The sequence below is a fragment of the Leptosomus discolor genome, chromosome 7 (genome assembly GCF_034619465.1).
Source record: "Leptosomus discolor isolate bLepDis1 chromosome 7, bLepDis1.hap2, whole genome shotgun sequence".
In the NCBI taxonomy this organism is placed as follows: Eukaryota; Metazoa; Chordata; class Aves; order Leptosomiformes; family Leptosomidae; genus Leptosomus; species Leptosomus discolor.
The window spans coordinates 12,771,386-12,791,246 of NC_141397.1; the positions used below are offsets into that span (position 1 = coordinate 12,771,386).

General features: G+C 37.7%; 1 protein-coding gene across 5 annotated transcripts in view; it reads right to left on the reverse strand.

The window, feature by feature from the left end:
* Positions 1-245: 245 nt before the first annotated feature.
* Positions 246-19,861, reverse strand: part of ANKRD28 (ankyrin repeat domain 28) — a 126,816-nt gene continuing 107,200 nt past the window's right edge. For 4 of the 5 annotated variants that reach the window (XM_086468135.1, XM_086468137.1, XM_086468133.1 and 1 more), the window contains exons 15-28: positions 19,635-19,746; positions 18,977-19,003; positions 17,988-18,062; positions 16,091-16,292; positions 14,577-14,664; positions 13,997-14,114; positions 13,177-13,396; positions 11,707-11,794; positions 11,527-11,610; positions 10,887-11,032; positions 10,616-10,698; positions 10,404-10,486; positions 8,678-8,769; positions 246-2,259 (exon numbers count right to left, since the gene is read on the reverse strand). In XM_086468135.1, the coding sequence (XP_086324261.1) occupies positions 1,973-2,259; positions 8,678-8,769; positions 10,404-10,486; positions 10,616-10,698; positions 10,887-11,032; positions 11,527-11,610; positions 11,707-11,794; positions 13,177-13,396; positions 13,997-14,114; positions 14,577-14,664; positions 16,091-16,292; positions 17,988-18,062; positions 18,977-19,003; positions 19,635-19,746 (1,705 nt within the window). In that variant the 3' untranslated portion in view covers positions 246-1,972. Of the gene's footprint in view, positions 2,260-8,677; positions 8,770-10,403; positions 10,487-10,615; positions 10,699-10,886; positions 11,033-11,526; positions 11,611-11,706; positions 11,795-13,176; positions 13,397-13,996; positions 14,115-14,576; positions 14,665-16,090; positions 16,293-17,987; positions 18,063-18,976; positions 19,004-19,634; positions 19,747-19,861 lie in introns of those variants that run through there. The other variant, XM_086468136.1, reaches the window with a different exon arrangement.

A 19,861-nucleotide genomic window follows, 5' to 3' on the forward strand; every position in this document is an offset into this window, starting at 1 on the left:
ATACTGCAGAGGTAAACAATGAACAGAGGCAGAAATGGTTAAGAAAGTAATACTTAAAAAGGAAGCCTAAAGGAATAATGAAGTAATTTAACATTTAAAAGGACTTCAAATTTAAATAGCTCACCTTCACCTTAGAATTAAAATGCTGGAAAAGCCTTTGTGAAGGAGATTTTATAAATTCTACCAGTTCAAACAAAGAGACTTTGTCATTAATGTTTAGTAGATACAAATAAATTATTCATTAGTAGAACTCACATTTGGGTTTTATTATACTCCATAAAATATACAGGAATCTTGAAGTACTGAAAGAGTGCAGGTAAATACAGTATTCAAGCAGTCACTATTTCTATGTACATGCTCATTAATTCTTCAAAAAACCCACAAAATTATCAAATAGATCAAAATATTGTCCCGTGTTTCCACACTATGTTCAGAAAACCAGCTGATAATTTACAGTATCATAAAGATTTCCAGTTTCACAATACAAAAAGGATAAAAAGGAAATTTGAATCAGTTTGTAGTAATTTATTTGTACTTTACCAGGACATGCAAGGATTCCTTGCATGTACATAAACAAATCCACTTGAAAAGTAACAGTTATAGTTAAAGCAGAGCCAAATAAAGTAAATATTCATATTTAACAGACAAAACTTCAGCTTACTTATGTCAGTTTTTCATTCTTCAGGCAATTAAAAAACCCCACAGTAGTCTGTTATAAATTAAAAAATAATAATATTTGGGCAAGTCTGAACTACATTACAGGGACCTGTTTCTGCTGTTTATTTTCTAAATGGCGCACAACAAAGATACACAGCTCTTCCCACAGACCAGACACTGTACTTTTTTCTCTAATAGGGAAATATACTTTTAAACTCGCCTCCCCCCCTTGCAACTCCAGGATTAAAAAAAAAAAAGTGATAGGGATATACAATTTTAATCTTACATACAAATTTATGATGTAAGGAAGTGGACAAATTATTGGAAAGGACTCTCAGCCACAACAGGGTTATCAAGACATTTCATTTAAATTTTTTATGCAGTTTCATAGTTTCCAAGTTATTAGTGTATTTTTAAATTAAAAAAAAAATCTCAATCCAAAACCCAAAAGTTAAAAAAAAAATAATCTAAAACTGTGCAACAATTACTGCTTCCCTCCCACAACTCCCACCCCTTCCCTTGTTTATTACACTGTACATTTTTCACCCTGACTTCACCTTGTTAGCTGGTTTAATTTTAGTATTATAAAAGTATGACAAGTTCGTTTTCATTTCACCTAAAAGAAAAAGAAAACAAAACTTAAGAGTACATCTGCTTTCTTTCATGGTACATTTAATAGTGTCGGAAGGCTTTCAGATGATTAAAAAAACCCCAACATTTAAAACCAAATCTAAGCTTCTTTTCCAGAAGTAATTAAGGTTTGGTTGAAACAACTTCTCAAATAACCTATTCCAGTTTTCACAAAAACATATTTAATTAAAAAAAAAAATCTTTAAGTTATTTGGTCCTTTGGCAATTTGCAGCACAAACAATGCCTACTGTACCAAACTCATTTATTGCCTTCAAAATGGTTTTCATTTTATTGGTAATATTTAAATCTAGCATCCTTTGTGTTGTACAATAGTGTTGTTCATTTACACCAAGTAGGGTGCCCAGTCTGCAGAAATTACTCCTGGCACCAGAAACAGAATGGTAGAATACAGTTAAATAAAACAGTTTTGACATTTTTTTTTTTTTTTTTTTGCCATGGATTCCAAGTACTTATTCAAGAATGTATGCTTCTTCTGCAAAATATGCTCTTAAAAATCCTCCTAGAGTCTCACTGATTTTTTTTTTTTTAATCTGCAACCACAATAAAAAACGTCTTCTCAAAGGTCTGTCCTCGTTCTGTATTCAAACACTGATACCTTTAGGATAGCACAAGTCTGACCTTCCAGCGTGAGGGTTCACTCTTCAGACCTACAAACTGTAGCTTCTAATAGGTCTCAGAGTCCGAGTCATTGAGTTCGTCTTCTTCTGCATACGGGTAGCCACCTTCCCTGCCAATGTTGTTGAAAGTACAGTAAGAGCTATGGTCACTCCTCATGATCGGCAAGGAATCGAAGGTGACAGTTTTTGAGGTGTTGGTGTAATGATTAATGGCATTGAATGTAAGGGAAGGTAATGTGCTGCTCGATGAAACGGGCATCATTGTGGCCAGAATGAGAGCTAGGCAATCGGCCACATCCTTATTGGGTGCACAGGCCAGAGCTGGCGTGTAACCTAGAAAGGCAAGAAAAAACAAAACTTTCATTTAAAATAAAGACAATGTAAAAATTTCTCCCAAGATCATGTCATCTTTCAGCTGCAAAAGTATTTTATATTGCTTAGTTCTGCACTGTTTAAAAAAAAGAACAAAACATAAAATTAAATTCATTAATTCATTATCAGAGTTTTTAAACTTTTGGTTACAAAAACAACCCAGAAGTTAGTGGGCTTCGGCTTTGTAAGAGAGATGTGATTGCTTTGTTAAGCACACTCAGACACTCTAGGCCAGTGAGAAAAGCCTGGACTTGAAAATGGCGAGGGAGTTACCTGGGTGAGGAGAGACAACTAATGATGGGTTGCCCAGTGATGGGTGAGGCATTTGCTAGAGAGCCACTGCAGGAACTACAGCTCAGTATGTTAAATACTTCTTCAACCAGGAGCTCCCACACAGCTGTTCATCACAGACAGTTATTTTAATAAGACTGTCCAATCTCAGTAACAAGCTGCCTAAAGCATCAGGGGCAGTTAATTGAAAAGGCAGAGTATACAACCTCAATCAACCTATACTTTATTACAACATACAGCAATATAAACTATAAAGCCAATGTCTAACTTTTATTTGAGCTGTATCAATTAAGAAATCCACAGAAGTTTGAGGAAATGCCGGCTGGATTAGTAGGCCAGGACTTGCAGAGACAAACTACACCTCCTGGTTGCCCAACTGGCCAAACACCTGCTGCCAGGCAATGCTACTGGGACAGCCCCAAATGCAGGAGCTCTCTGGCTGTGGAATGATTTGCAGTCAGGTCATGTAGCTGTGAAATCTCTCCTGGGTAACTGCAACTCTAATAATCCTCCAGCACTTTTCCTTTTGCAGCTTCCCCTTTCCCTGTGTCCTTGCCCGCACTCATTAAATGCCACGGAAAATGCTTCAAATTCTCCTCAGTGGAGATCCGCACCCTGCTCCTCTCTCTGGCTTTAGCCTTGATGATTCTGCAAGGCTCCTGAGGGTAAGTTCTGGCACAGGTCTCAGCGTGTATCTACAACACCCAGGCACTGCAGTCGGTGGTGACAAGAGCAGCTCCAGAAGCAGGGCAGTCCCCCAAGTACAACCACAGATAACAGCCAGTTCTGCTGCCAAGAGCGAAGTCCCCTCTACCTGGCTCCACACAGAGGCGGGTGGCCAGGTGTCACAGACCGACTCTTACACCAGGTCACCTTGTAGCACCCCTGCAGTACTTCTCGCTGCATGCTGGCTGCTGATGAGCTGAACAGGAAGACTCATGTTCAGGTACCTTTGGAAGCCTGAAGTCCTGCACTACCCCCAGTCCACAACTTAAAGGTGTACAACATCCAGGCAAAACGCAAACAAGTAATTCTAAATAACAGATGGCTTTAAAGCAAAGTGCATGATGGGTTTCTATCCAGACCTTCAGAAGGCATGGAAAACGAGGCAATGCCTGTTCTACCAGCAAGTGTTTCAACCACTAATCATCTTTATCATAGAAGTAGGTCCAGGTCAAGTGCTAAGATACAGCTCAGGAGTAGTTCTCGTGTTGTACCATTGCACAGAAGTTTTAAACAAGTAGGCACATTATGGAAATTAACTGTAGCTAGAAATGAAGAAAACAGCAAGCAGGGCCCAGAAAGTCTTGCAGCTGAACTGTTATTTGCTCAGGACAGACTTGTGCTTGATGCTTGGAACACAGTAAGACAACAGTCCCTGCCCAAAGGAGCACGCAATCCAAGGAAACACAGGTAATTCAAGCACAAAACGCACCAGCTGACCATGCACTAGGGCCTTACAGAAGTGCAACGCAGCAAATGTTTTCATTGTGAGTGAGGTATCACGGCACTTAAATAGCACAGAGTTAACAGTGACAGTCTGCAGAAGAGGTACATTTTGAGAGGATTTAGAAGCAGGGGCCAGAGCTTGCTACTCCTGGATGAAGACTGCCTTTCAGGCACGCCAGGCAGAACAGAAGGCTTGGCATTGGCCCTCAAATGCACACAGTTTAATATCTACAGTTGCTGGACATTGTATGAAGGTAAGGTGACACACAAAGTAAGTTTATTCAAGCTGGCCATACTCAACACCATTTCTTTCATTAACATGACTTGATAAAAGCTCAAAGAAGAAAAACAAGCAGTCACCAGCTACCTTTGAGCATCCCAGTTCATCATAAAAAACATTAAAGGCCAAGGTAAAGATTAAACAGATTACTTGCTTCTTTTAAAAGTTCTCTAAACCCAGTATTTATACAAATATTCAACTGTAGATCTTAAGCTTCTGGCTTTCATAACTAGGAATGAGATATTCTTGCCTTAGACATAGCAAAATGAAATAACTGCTTGCACCATGAAAGACTGACATCTGTGTCCTGCACCACTTTCATTTTGCCTATATTATTTTAAAATTATAGGAACAAATTATATTTTCATATCCCTTAAGCAACTGCAAACTGATTATTCATGTGTCAGGGCAACAATAGGTATCAATACTTCAAATGTTCTTTTAGTAAGATGTTGGTCAAAGTACCAACTCCACTGAAATACTCAGTTATCATATAGAATCATAGAATCACTTTGGCTGGAGAAGACCTTTAAGACCATCAGGTTCCACCATTATCCTAACACTACCAAGCCCACCACTAAACCATGTCCCTAAGCACCACATCTACACGTCTTTTGAACACCTCCAGGGATAGTGACTCCACCACCTCCCTGGGCAGCCTGTTCCAATGTCTAACCAACTCTTTCACTGAAGAAATTTTTCCTAATATCCAATCTAAGTCTCCCCTGGCACAAGTCAAGGCCATCACCTCTCGTCCTGTCATTAGTTACTTGGGAGAAGAGACCAACCCCCACCTCACTACAACCTCCTTTCAGGTAGTTGTAGACAGCGATAAGGTCTCCCCTCAGCCTCCTTTTCTCCAGGCTAAACAACCCCAGTTCCCTCAGCCGCTCCTCACAAGACCTGTTCTCCAGACCCTTCACCAGCTTCGTTGCCCTTCTCTGGACACGCTCCAGCATCTCAGTGTCTTTTTTTGTAGAGAGGGGCCCAAAACTGCACACAGTACTTGAGGTGTGGCCTCACCAATGCCAAGTACAGGGGCACGATCACTTCCCTACTCCTGCTGGCCACACGATTTCTGATACAGGCCAGGATGCTGTTGGCCGCCTTGGCCACCTGGGCACACTGCTGGCTCATGTTCAGGCATGAACATACGATGTTCCCCATAATCTGTATTTGTATTTGCGTAAGCTTTCAAAGGACGAAAAAAAATAATCCTTATCTTCGCTTATAGACAGGGCAACAGAAGCAGAGGGAGGAGCAGCATAACAGAAACCAGAGCCTTAGTGGTGGACACAGACTTAAGACCGGGATTCCCCCTGTCCAGAGGCAGAGCTGCTCCCTCCCCTGGGGCTTGGGAGTCACCACGAAGGCGCCTACAGGAAAATCAGAGGGTTATTAATGCCGTCAGTGCAAAGACAGTTCTCAAGATAAACTGAATGAAGCCTTACATTTGGGAAAGAGAAGAAAGTCATCTGAGGCATGAGTCATCTCGTAACCATTTACAAGAAAAATTCCTTCCAGAAAACTGGAGGTCTCCAATATAAACTAGAATATGGGTAAAGGAAGGCTTGGAAAGGAACTAGGCATAAGAAAAAAAAAATTTATTTTTTTTTTTTTAAAGCTTGAAAGGCCAGCCATCACTGTAATGATGAACCCAGAAAATAAGAGAAACCTCCACGCTATGTCGGTCTCTAGAGTTACAGAATGTCTCATTTCACTACTGCTGTGCACATTAATACGACAAGAGGCAGACAGTACCAGGAAGTTCAGCTAGCCTAAGAAGTTAAATATCAGGGAAAACACCCAAACCAAAAAAAACCTTGAAAAGTTGTTTGAGTGACCGAAAATAAAACTTCAGCTGGGGTCAAAAGAAAAACCTAGTTCTTTTAAGACAGGCAAAACTTGCGTGAATGATGAAAAATTCAACAGAACTTTTGTAGATGTGAGTGATGGCGAAGTTTCATCAAGACAGTTGTGGAAACATGGGAAGAGAACTGAAAGATTTGAGTGAGAACTGACACAGAACTGAGAACAAACCCTAGACATGACTACTTTTGGAGGTACACCAGACAGTTAACTTGCTGTTTCAGCTGCAGTTAATCTTTCGAGAACCAAGAGGATTACTTTTTTTTCCAAAGACATCAGTTCTTAAACATCTCAAAGTGAACTCATCGCATTAAGAGATGCTCTGTAACAAAACCAGTATGACTTCAAATCTAGAGTTTATAAACAATTTGTAAGATATTTAAAACTGAAATGCAGAGATCTGGAGTAACGTTAGGTTTTTTCCCAAAGCTCATGTTTTTCAGTAATTTTCTGTAGCCCAGATATAGCAGCAGAGGACTATTAAGTAGTTTTATACAAGATACAGATCCAAATAGAGACTGCTTGTAAAAACGGTCAATGCAGCCTATACAGAAAGGGACAACTTCAAACACAAAATGGGGATCACCCCTCCATACCAGCTGAGGTTCTGCTGGTTACGTGCTCCGTACATCAAGACACACGTCCATGTAAAATACCAACTCAAACTCTACCTCCAATTTCATCTATCTGAAGTGCCAAGCTTGTGTGGCAGATCACTGTACTTATCTGAGCTATGCTAAAGTAAGAGAATGTCACCGTTGTGATGACAAATATTCCAGCACCTACTTCTTCAGTCTGCTTTGCTAAACAGATTGCTTTTATCACCAAAAATGCACGAATCATACTCTTTTAATCCTTCCTAACAACGAAAAAAAAATAATTAAAGTTTCTCCTATATTTTCACTTTATTAGAATTCAATAAACGTATGTAATTTTTTTTTCTTTAGAAACACTTATAAAATGCTAAAATCAAAGACAAGCAGACCTAAAGCAGAACCTGGCTATCACTACCACCAGCCTTTCCATTTAATGTAAAAGATACACTGTGGAAATCAAGGAGACTTTTGCAACAAGTTTAGCAAGTCTGCTGATACACTAATACTTCTAGGAATTAAGAAAAAATGACAATGACAGGTGAAATCGATTGATAAATCCCACAGAAGTTTCCCTTGCTCTCTCACAACTCAAAGTACTCATCACTTTGCACATGCTGTGTTCTTTACACTGGCACACTCATCCAACAGGACGAGATTTCATTATGAATACTCTCAAGGCTGGTTAAAGTTTTATAAACAAAGCAACTGCTATTAGAAAGAGAAGAACCACAGTGAGGAAGAAGATTAGGCAGCGCTCAGAGTTACTTTAAATTTTAAAATATGAGCCGCATTAAAAAGAAGTTTTAACATGCTGCAGTTGGATCCCCAGCCTGCCAGAGAACTGCGACTTCTATACAAACAGCTGTTTTCTCTGCTATGTCAAAGATCCACCCTAACACAGGACTGCCTGGCTGCACATGGAAAGCCCCAAAAATACAAACATCTCCAGTTAGCATTCTTGTGATGAGAAACAGAAATCAAAAAGATTCTTTTCCAATCTTTTCACTTTAGGGAGGTTATTTAGCAGTTACCCTGTCCCCTGTTTTAGGCAAGGAATGATCTTTAAATCACCCATGTTGCTTTAAGCAGTGTAATTTGAGAAACACACAGAGAAAGTCACAGTAAACACTAAGAGAGGAAAAACTTTCCAAACTGGAAACATAATGAAAACTATTAATTAGGCACACCCCTTCTGGGAAAAGACAAAATAAAACAAACCAAAACCAAAAAGCCAAAAAACTCCACCCCAGCTACTGCTTTCGTTTAAGACTCATCGGGGTACGGCATAAGAGCAGGAGCTCTTACGCTTTTAAAAGCACAGCTTTGGAGCACCACAGATGTCCACACAAAAACACGCAAATAAGAAGTCGGATTTAATTTTTGTTTGCTCTTACAAGGTACAGGATTTGTTCTCTGTGATGAAGCACTTATTTCTGACTTCTATGTGCCAAAAAACTCTAAAGGGCCAGAAGCTTGAGACCAGTAACTGAGATCTGTGATTCATACTTTAAAAAGTTAACACCAATATACCTACCGTGACAAAACGAATAGCAAGTCAAACCAGCTTCTTAACAGCTGAAAGTTCTATTTTCCTTTGAGCATTATGTTTTTCTGACCGGTTTCAGTACGCCACAGCTCATGTATTTATAGGGTATACACTACAAAACTACAAACGCAAACCAAACATTTCTGTGCTGTGACCTGCATTGTCTGAAAGTTTTCACTCTTCTTCCACTTCTGCTGCTTTGCTAAAAGGAGCCACACTGACGCATTTTTTCCTATGGGGGAACCTACTGTGAGGCTCTTAGGAAATTTCCAAAGGGTTATTGCTTTTCAGTGAGTCGAGTTTGAAACCACAGATCGTTATGGGGAAACAAAGTTAAATCTTTCTTACCATTTTCATCTACAGCAAGTACACTTGCTCCCTTCCCTAAAAGTTCTTGAACTACAACCGTGAGTCCATTCCGAGCAGCAACATGCAGAGGTCTGTGAAGACAAGCAAACTTATATATAAACCTTAGAACAAGATGCTAAGTAAGATCAGTAGCTTGCTCTAGTTAAATGATTATTGAAGTACTTACACTTGTATGTTATTTACACATCATATAAATAACTAAGATGAGAAAACCAGCAAATCTCTTTTCTTACTGCAAAGAAACTGTACAGTAACAATCGGGCACTTTCTTCTTTTTATGGCACCACACGGCGAGGAAGCTGCTTCTCAAAAAGACCTGCCTTGTTATGAACTTTATCATGTTAAAAAGTCAAGAAACAGCTAGTACCCTGCTGTTGATAAATCCTTCACTGAACTGCTGTAACAGATACCGTCGCATCTGAGTTACTGCATATCTCTGGCAATAATCAGTAGAATCCTAACAGCAGAATGATAGTCACATTTTATTGCATGTAAATGCTTGTAAGAGATGCAGAAGCATTTCATCAATCTGCCTTTTAGAAACCACTACATTCCATTGTGACTAGAGATAAAAAATAATTACTTGACAGCATAATGCATGAAGCAAGAAAAGCAGATTGCAGATTACTTTTCAAAACCTCAAACTATTAACCATAACTCTATTTTGAGGTGACTTGATCTATCAAGGAAAGTGTAGCTTTACCTTAAATATTCTAATTGTATGTTTTTCAAATGCAACACGTTTTCAAAATTGATTCTCACTGGCTTAAATAAAACCCTACCACCACTCAGCACGGAGCAGAATCATCAGCTTACTTCCCTTCTGCTTTAGCTTGCTTTTCATTCATTCTGAGATTCTTAAAACTGTTTGAATTAATGTGCCAGATGCCAGAAGGGATGCAAGGCCAGAGAAATACACCAGTTGCTTACAAGTTGCAGTGTTTTTTTTCCTAAATGCTCTGTGACAGCATTATTAAAGCAGTCTGACAATTCATGTACATAACTCAGCTAATAACAGGTGTCAGATATTGCTTATAACACAAACACATTCTTTAAAAGGAAAAAATGCAGAAGAGTCATTTTAATAGTCCATCCTGATACATATTCCCCAGTATGATGTATCGCTACATGTTTAAGTTTTCCTTATGATCAGGCTAACAAAATAGGCTTAATATGACTTGAGAGAAGATCTTTAGGAAGCATTAATACTGTATTCTCCATAATATTTAATAGAAAATAGTCTTTCAACCTAGTACGAATAGGTGTCTTGCTAACAGAAAGCATGCTGAAGAATAAAAGCACACTTCAGCTAGGGTTTGTCTTTTTATTAGCTAGCTTTGAAGAGCAAGTCTTAGTTTGCCTTGAATGAGTTACTAACTGAATTGAATTTTAACTGAAAAATTAGATAAATTATAAAACAGAAAAATATTGGTTTACAGGTAATCTCAGTGGATTCCAGTAATTCCACACAGGATTCCCTGAATCACAATACTGTAAGACTGATTTATCGTCCCTTTCACCAAGCTAAAACTAGAACTTTAAGTATGAGCAAAACACCATTTCACTTCAAGTCAGTTCAACTCTTAGTACCTATTAAGCAATTACATCAACCAATTTGGAAAGAAAACCGGAAAAATATTCCTCTTTATGAGCCAGATACACACCAAAACCTCATCTGCGAAACACACTCACTGCTGATACGTACGTTTGCAAGGCTGCATTGGTGGCATTGATGAGGTTTCTATCCGTAATCTTCTCCAGTATTAACAAGGCACTAGTTTCATGACCCTTAATACAGAACAAACATCTGTCATATAACAAATACTCTTCAAAAATTGCTTTGACTGCCCTTTCAGAGTAATTCGCAAACAGTGCTCGATAAGACAAAGCTCAGCACTGGTAAGTCAGACTACACACCTTGCTGCAAGCCAAATGGAGTGCTGTGTTCTTGGAACTGTCTTGCAAAGTCAGATCAGCTTTAGCACTGCTAACCAGCACCTCTGGGGAAATAAAGATTTGTATTAACTAAAAGCGTATTCCTTAAAGTCTCACTGGCTTACATTTGTGCGAAATGAAAACATAATTTTGACAAAATATACCCACAAGAATATTAACTAGAAGGCAATTTTACCCTAATAAGTAAGATTAACAAACCGAACAGCAGAAATACATAAAGCTTTCTCTTTACCAACTGTATTCGTCTGTCCATTTTCTGCAGCCATCATTAAAGGTGTTTTCCCAGAAGAATCTACAGCATTTACTTGAGCATTGTGACTGAGCAGGAGCTGGAGACACTCAACGTGATCTGTAAAAGCTGCTGCATGAAGAGGAGTTCTACAACAGATCAAAAGAAAATGCGGCCATGTTTAGCCACGCTTTCTACGTTATTAAAAGGTGTATCCTGACTGTGATCCTGCAGATACCAAAGACTGGGCAGCCCCTCCCACTGATCCTTTGAAATCAGTATTGCTGGAGTTGTGACTGCTGCCTTTAGAAAGTCACCTTCAATTCCCTCTGTGTAGTTATACGAGAGATAAAATTTGATTCAGAAAAATTAAATCTGCATAAAATACTACCCACAAAGCGATACAATTTAAAACATGCTCAAACTTGCCTATATAATAAAAAGCCAATTCAAGTTTATTGAATCAGAACAGGATTTTTAAAAATCTAAAATTTATTTCTAGAATAGAAATAAAAAAAAATCTTCAAAGAATAAAACAAGGGCAATGGGGAATTAACAGAAGTAGCGAATACAAAAACCCCAAATGATTGCCGATTTAGCAGAGCCACTATTACATTACACCACTGTGCGTTTAGACTCTTACCTTCCTTTTGAATCTGTTGAATTTACAATACCAGCACCTAGTGTATCAATTAACATTTCTGCAGCACCTTCATTGTCATTTATCCTATAATGAATTAAACAGGCTGTTATTTACAGAATGATAAATCTTTAGTTAAATACAGCAATGAAACTGATGAAGAATAATTTTGCACTTCCTTACACAGCACAATGCAAGGGACTGAAAGAATTTCCTTCCATTTTCTGGAAAACTTCCTGTTCCAGGAGGAGCTCTACACAACTGTCATGACCTAATGCAAATGTAAGAGTTAGGTATTAGGAAAAAGGTCTACTTATGGATTACAACAAAAAGTATGTAAATTAGATTAAGCAATATTTTATTTGAAAGCTTCAAAGACACCCTAGTTATATTTGATAGGGCCTACATTTAGGAACTAAGACATTTTTAGAATCCTGAAAAATCAAACTGACATTCAACACTGTAAACTTTGTGAAATTTAGAAGGGATCTCATGCTGTCTGAAGGCCATCCAGAACACTTCAGTTCTTTACACCTCCACATTTCAAACTCTTCTGTACATTCACCAGTTAATCTACATGAAAACATCTCTGCCATTCGAGGGTTATTTTTGTTCCACTGTCTTGCTAAACCTGAAGAAAACCCAAGTCAACAGTGTAACAAAGGCTTAAAAAGAACATGTTCAACCTATCATACTATTATATTCAAAATTCTATAGCCTGCCGCTGTACAGGTAGCTACCAATTCTAACTATCTGTTTGATCATCGATGCACATGTGCAGAGAACCTTCGTTCAGCATTCACTGATGTCTGAAGATTTGTATTTTCAGAAGTCCTGTCAAATTTTCATTCTACAGGTCAAGTGTATTTCAGTTCTGCTTTATTCAGACACTGTGGTCACTCTGAAAATAGACCAAGCTGTAAAAGTTTAATTTTATGCATGTGATAAAGAGATGTTATTCTAGTTCAAATTATCAGCGTATTACCCAGTCACTTCAGCTGTAAAGACAGTCTAGTTAGTTATTCACTTAAAATTAATTGGTAAGATGAAGCTCTTAACCCTTACTTCTTGATCTTTCTCTATCGCATATCTCAGAGGTGAAATAAATGAAAACCTCTACCATGTCAGAAATGAGCACACAGAACAAAAATCTTTAGCAACTGAATGAATTTCCTACCTTTTAAGGCCTCCCTCACCCACAAATCCAAGAATAGTATCAGTGAAGAAAAAATAAATTCTTATTGAATCACTTTGATATACTTTAGCTTCTTATGCCTATCAAGGATGATTTGAAGCAAATTTAAAAAAAAGATTTAATCTGAAATCATTCCTCCTCCCAAGACTCCCTGTGAAGGTTATTTTTTGGGGATGTGTGGCACATTTCTATTCACAGGTACCATGCTGCATTTCTTGAAAGATTCCTTAAGGGATAAGAAGGCAGTTTGTAACAAAAACGTAGCACAAAAATAAAAACCTCATGTGTTAGATGTTAACGCATTCCCTCTCAAGATATCCTGTCTGTCACATCGTCACATTGACTACTACAAACTGAAAGAGGACAGACTTTTGTGTTGCTTTTATAAGCTGTAATAACTTCTATCTCAGTATCAAGAAAGACATTTAGACCTGTATTTTAACTTTAACATATTTTACCATTATAGCAGGCCCAATGCAGTGATGTATAGCCGTGATTGTCTGCTATTGCAGGTACTGCATCTGCAGATGTAGCCGACTGCAGGAGAGCTCCTAGAACACCTATATGTCCGCATGCAGCCGACAAGTGTATAGGGGTTCGCCCCCTACAGTCTCGCAGTAAGGACTTAGCACCATGTTGAAGCAAGGCTTCCACACATTCCTCATGCCCTGTAACTGCCTGCAAGAGAGAGACAGGAAACAGCAAGTTTGCAAATATTCATGTCTATAAGCCAAGACATGTAACTACAGCAAGCAAACTTCAGGCAATTTGTTATATTTTTAAGTAACAATAAAATAAGCACAGTTAGTGTTTTTATTCCTGGAAACAGCCATTCTGTTGGAAAAATGGCAATGTATTATGTACTGATGACAGAAAAATTTCTTGGAATAACGCTGAATGAACTGCTAATCTCTAAGGCTCATTCAACTGCCTTATCTGGCAGAGACTATAAAAAAAATAAAATGGCATATGGCATGCGTCACACTTTTTCCTCCCATTAACACTATGTCCACCCCGTAACAAAAAGCTGCACTCTAGGACCTCTCCAGTCAACACTTCACAGCAAAATTAAGAGACTCTATCTGGAAGCCCAGAAGAATTCTGAGTGTATGTAGCAAACAGGCAAAAACTAGCCTTTTGAAAGTGACTAAAAAGACAATTAAAAACTAAGAATGGCAAAATGAGAATAATGAGAAATCATTAACACTACATATTAAGTCTGTATGTGAAAGTAGTATGTATAAAACCAGAAAGGACAGAAAAGGAATATTCTCTTACCCCTCTGTGTAATGCTGTCCTTCCCCACTTATCTTTGGCATCTACATTTGCTCCTTTGTTAAGGAGTGAATAAACGCAGTCAGTGTGCCCATTGAGAACTGACAACATCAGAGGAGTCCTAAGCAGAGAGGGAAATAAAGTGTAATCTACATGGTAATATAACAGACCAGCACTCAGCTGAAACAGAACAACTACTATCCTTCTAGACAACGCTGTTAAAATTTACATCATCAATGATCTCTAGCACTACCTACACTCCGAGAATGCCACTGATATTTGCTTTTTAGATTCAAGAAAATAAATTAATACCCCCTAATTCCAACGTCCTGATTAAGTTACTAGAATCCATATTGTCAGCATCTGGACAGTAAGAAACATTTCAGTTTCCTCCCAACTGAACAAGAATATTTTCACCACTAACATTACATTTATTGCAAAATACAGCCGCATTTTGTCCTAGTTCAAATATAATCTCTCTTTAAAATAATAAATTAAAAATCACCAATGTAAAATATTTAGGTTTTCATTTTATAAAACGCAGTAACTTGTGAAGAACAGAATGTGTATCGCTTAAACTCACTGTCCATTTCCATCTTGAATGTCCACCGCGTTCTGTGGTTCTGCATTTCCTATCAATAGCCGCAGACATTCTGAATGACCATTCGTAGCTGTAAAACATGATAAAAATACATTAATTGCCTTTGAATGTACAGCTCAAGCAAACAGTAACCTGCTCAGACTAAAGCCTGTTAGCTTGAGAACCCACTGTACAGCTTTACCTTCGCTATAGCTTAAACTAAAACCAAAAGCTATGAACACTAGAAAATTATTTCAGAGATCAGGCATTATCAACTGTATAGTATTAAAAGTAATTGATTCCAACTGTCAGTTGCTAACAGGTATTTGTTTTTTACATATAGATGAGGTTGCACACATTAACCATAATTAGAATATAAGCTTATACAACACCCACAAGGAGGAATAAATAAATATAGTAATTAGCATAACTTTTGCTTGTTTTAAGGCACAGGTAAACACATACTTAGCCAATCATAAACTGATTTTGCTAGCAAGTGTGGTTATGAAATAACAACTGAAATCAAATTTAGAAAGAGGGGAAGGAAATGTAATGCATAGAAGTAATTAACCAAGCTGTTAAAAAAAAAAAAGAAAAGAAACAAAATTTGAGAAATCACATTTAAATGCAACTCATGAAAGAGAAATGATTGCTTGTTGGCAGGGAAATTATTTCTGACATGCAGCTGCTGTATTCAGTCCACATAAGAACAGTAACAATTCATGCTTCTCTAGCTGACAGAAATGTTAACAGAAGTTAGGAGAAGCTAAATCAAATAGAAGAATACAGCTTGTGCTTATGGACAACAAATTAAGTGGTTAGAATGATGATGATTTGCACATAATGCTCTTTTTACTGCAACATTATTACAACACCATAACTATAAATGTCACTTTAAATAAGCCTGTTTTCAAAGAGAGAAAAAACCAAGAATATAGTATGAATGCTAGACTTTGAGACAGGTAGGTTTATACAAGTTTTCTAGGAAACACAGCGAGAAAATTTTGCAAAGGATTGCTGTTATTTTGAAAACACTAAAGGAGTCATTTAAATCCCTGGAAAAAGCCCAAAGTATAGTTTTCATGTCTCTTCTTAAACTGACAAAATTCTCCAAGACTCCAGTCATTTTTAGAAGTATTTTACTGCCAAGACACGGAACACAATTCACATATCTAAATTTGGGCCCACAGTTTGGGCTGCAAGAAAGATGAGGAGAGAAACAGGAATGTCACTTACCCCTATCAGCACAGCTAGGCTAGCTAGCTGAATGGACAAGGACAACACACCCTTCCAGAAAGCAGCACGGAACAGCACTCTTCAAGCTGAGATGACTTATTGGGTCAATACCAGTTTCTACTCACAACTGCTTTGTTACACCCTTTTCAGCACAGCATACACCTTAAGTCATCACCTATTCCTAAACACCATTTCTTAGCACGTTAACGATACCGACTTCTAAACATGAAGACTATCCAATTCCAAAGCCAAAACTTTAGAGGTTGGCGGTTAGAACATACCTGCAGCATGTATTGGGGTCCTCTTTACAACATAATCTTTCACCAAGATTGATGCTCCCTGATTAATGAGCACATCTACACATTCCACATGTCCCTTAAAGGCAGCAAGATCCAGTGGTGTCCTTCCATTATTATTCCTCACATCAAGGTCCAGCAGCGACTGCACCAGCACTTCCAGAGCTTGATGGTGGCCATGATAGGCCTACAAGAATAAGAAAATTCTTCAGTTTTCCCATCCTTCACATTTTTCCCTTTCTTACCAGAATTACATAAATGCAACTGCGAAGACAGTATTTTTGTTTTAACGTGTGGAGGAGCTACTGATGCAGCATGTAAGTAGTTTAATGACTAACTAACACCCCCCCCCCCCCTCCAATTTCAGCAAGGAGATTGGTGGGTTTTTTCCATTTTATCCTTTCAGTCAGACACTGAAACTACTTTCAGAAAACCATCTGTCTCCAATTCGTATAAACACCAGTATTCTGAATACTGAACGTTTCACGTTTCATTGCTTTATGTTACAGCACCCTGCAAACTTAACTACTTCCTATTTGTTTTTTTAATAAAATATTTTAAAAAGCCAGTAAAATTTGTAAGTAAAGAGAATATAGTACAAACAGCTACAGTTAATGTAACTGGTGAAGTAGAAGGGACTTTGGGGATGAAAGAGTTAAGAGATCAGTATGGATATACAAGGATAAAAAAGCAGCATAGAGAATACTCTGTAGGTATGTGTCAAGACAAAATGCCAAAGTTAGCATGAAAATAAACATCTACAACTATGGTTTTATAATTTCCATAATAAATTTTAAATGTATAATCATGGATACATAACTTCTGCCACCAGACAAAACTTATTTCCAGGAACAGTCTCTTCTAACTGCTTTCATTTACCAGTATTAAAGATTACTTTTTACTTTAGCCATAGAATCATAGAATGGTTTGGGTTGGAAGCGACCTTTAGTTCCAGCCCCCCTGCCATGGGCAGGGACACCTTCCACCAGACCAGGTTGCTCAAAGTCCCATCCAACCTGCCCTTGAACACTACCAGGGAGGGGGCAGCCACAGCTTCTCTGGGCAACCTTTGCCAGTGCCTCACCAACCTCACAGTGAAGAACTTCATCCTAACATCTAATCTAAATCCCCCCTCTTTCAGTTTAAAACCACTACCCCTCATCCTATCACTATGCTCCCTGATAAAGAGTCCCTCCCCACCTTTTCTGTAGGCGCCCTTTAGGTACTGGAAGGACGCTCTAAGGTGTCCCCGGAGCCTTCTCTTCTCCAGACTGAACAAGCCTGTCCTCATAGGGGAGGTGCTCCAACCCCATGATCATCTTTACCCTGATATATATTCATCATCTATATCTATCTATCTATCTATCTATATGTATGTACTGCATGAGACTTACGCTATTTTCAGAAAGTACAGTGTGGTTTTTCGATTGCTTGAAGTCCAGTGAAAAGATGAAAGCTACACACTGAGCTGGTTACTCTGGATTTTGGGTATATTTGTACAGACAGTTTCATCAGGTCATCTCCTACACTAATCTTTGTGCAAAAGGATAAACATTTCTCATACTAAACAATGATGAGGGTAAAACAACGATGATCATAAAATAAAGTAATCACTACTTATAGAACAAGACTTCTAAAAGTTTCATTGGTATAAATTACAACAAAGATATTATTAAGATTCAAAATGAAAGCTGTTCTATGAAGTAAGTTTTAAGTCAAACGCAAAAACTCCACTGTATAGCTCATTCAGGAATATTTTACCTATTTTTGCATTTCATTTATTGCTATTGACCTATTTTAAAAAAATCCAGAGTGAATAAACGTATGCCAACAGCTGTTTGCAATTAGATGAACTACCATCTCCAAAGGATGAAATACTTACAGCTAAATGCAGCGGACTTATAGGTGCTCTGTTGTCTGAATCATTCAGCATGTCAGTACCTGATGTTTCCATTAGCTTAGCAGAGAGAGAAAGTCTGAGTGAGTCCAAAAATCCCCCACCTTTAAAAACATTCAGCAATAATTGCTACAGCTTCCAGCATCCACAGATTGAAAAATAAAGGAAGAAAAATAGGAAGAATAATATAGGATTACAGTTTCCTTAGGAATTCTATATCTCCTTCAACCTTTTAAAGAGCTTGAATTGCAATGACTGAAACTCTTCCCCTGTATTCATCTCCCAAGCAGTTGTTTAATTTTGCATAACAATGCACTAATTAAATCAGAAATTAATCTAAAATTCTTATTTTCCCTGAAGCAGCCATATGAAATAATATAGTTGAAAAGCGTACAAAGGGAAGACAAGGACAGGTGAGAACAGCTGTAGTAGGAAAAAAAACCCCAACAAGTAAGCATTTAGATTAGGTGAAAGTCAGCAAGAAAACAATACGCCATTCTATGATTGATTTCTCAGAACAGAAAAACATTTCCCAAAGAGAAGAAATGGACCCAAAAAAGGCACAAGCATTGTAAAACAGAATTAAAATATCTATGTATATATGTTTCTATTTGTTACGTTCGGATAGGTTCTAAAGTTTTAATCCTGAGTCTTTTTCAAGACCGTATTTAATTCAGTACACTAGTAGAATTAAAATATTCAAAGTGTTTGAAGAATACCAAATACATTCAGATCACTAAGTTTTCATTATCACACTTTTATAACGTGGCCATATGAATATATATGAGTTTAAAAAAAGGCTTAAAAATAATTTTCTACTTGAAAATTCTCAATGGCAATTAAATCTAAACTGTAATTGAAATTAATTCATCTATGCATTGAAGAAATGGTCGGATAAGTCTAAAAATAAGCAGTATTGTTAAAATTGCATGTTCCCTTTTGTTGTACTTTAACAGTGAGGAAATAATACTTACAACATCTAGAGGCGTTTCACTTGCAATCTGCAATTAAAAACATTTAGAATTCATGTTTGAATACATTTGGTTATAAAAGTATAATTTGTATAGTAATACTAAGTTGCACAACACAGAGAAGATAAGATTAGCATATCAAATAACATACACATTTTTGCAAAGGGCTTAATAAAAAACTACCTGAGGCTTTATTATCTAAAATTCCATTATGTGGCCTCTAGTTACTGTAACTGCGTGATCTATTTTAAAAGGTACCCTTACTTTACAGGTGTTCCCTACATTTTAGTTTGGTCCTTCAGATGACATTTGTGTAATTTCTTAGTGGGATACCCATGGTTATTTTATTTCATCCATCAGGAGAAAATTTAGCAGTGCATTCTAAGTTAAGAAACACAACGAAACTAGTATCCCACACCCTCAACCCACTATCTCTTAATCTCAGAATGTATTCTCTTCTTAAGCCAGAAGCATCTTAGCTCTTCACCTTGCTCCTATTTTAAGAGTACCAAGTGCTTAAATATTTATCCTCGCAGGGGCTGAAAAACACTACTGACCTCACTAACAGATGAAGAACCAAGGTGGAGGAATCCCCTGGGCCTCTGCACCATGCTCTGTAAGAGCAGCTGTTACAGCTTTCAGCTATGATACATTTTCTTACCAATTCAAGACACAAGCGATGACCATAAGCAGCTGAATAATGAACTGCATTGTAGCCTTGTTTGTCTCGGATCCCCGGATTGGCATCGTTTCTTAGTAAGTATTCCAGGCACCTATTTAAATTGACATATGCAACCATATATCTAAATGTCAAATTTCAACATTATGCTAAGTGATAAATTGTTCAGATTCAATCAGATAATAGAATACAGCATATAGGAACAGTGA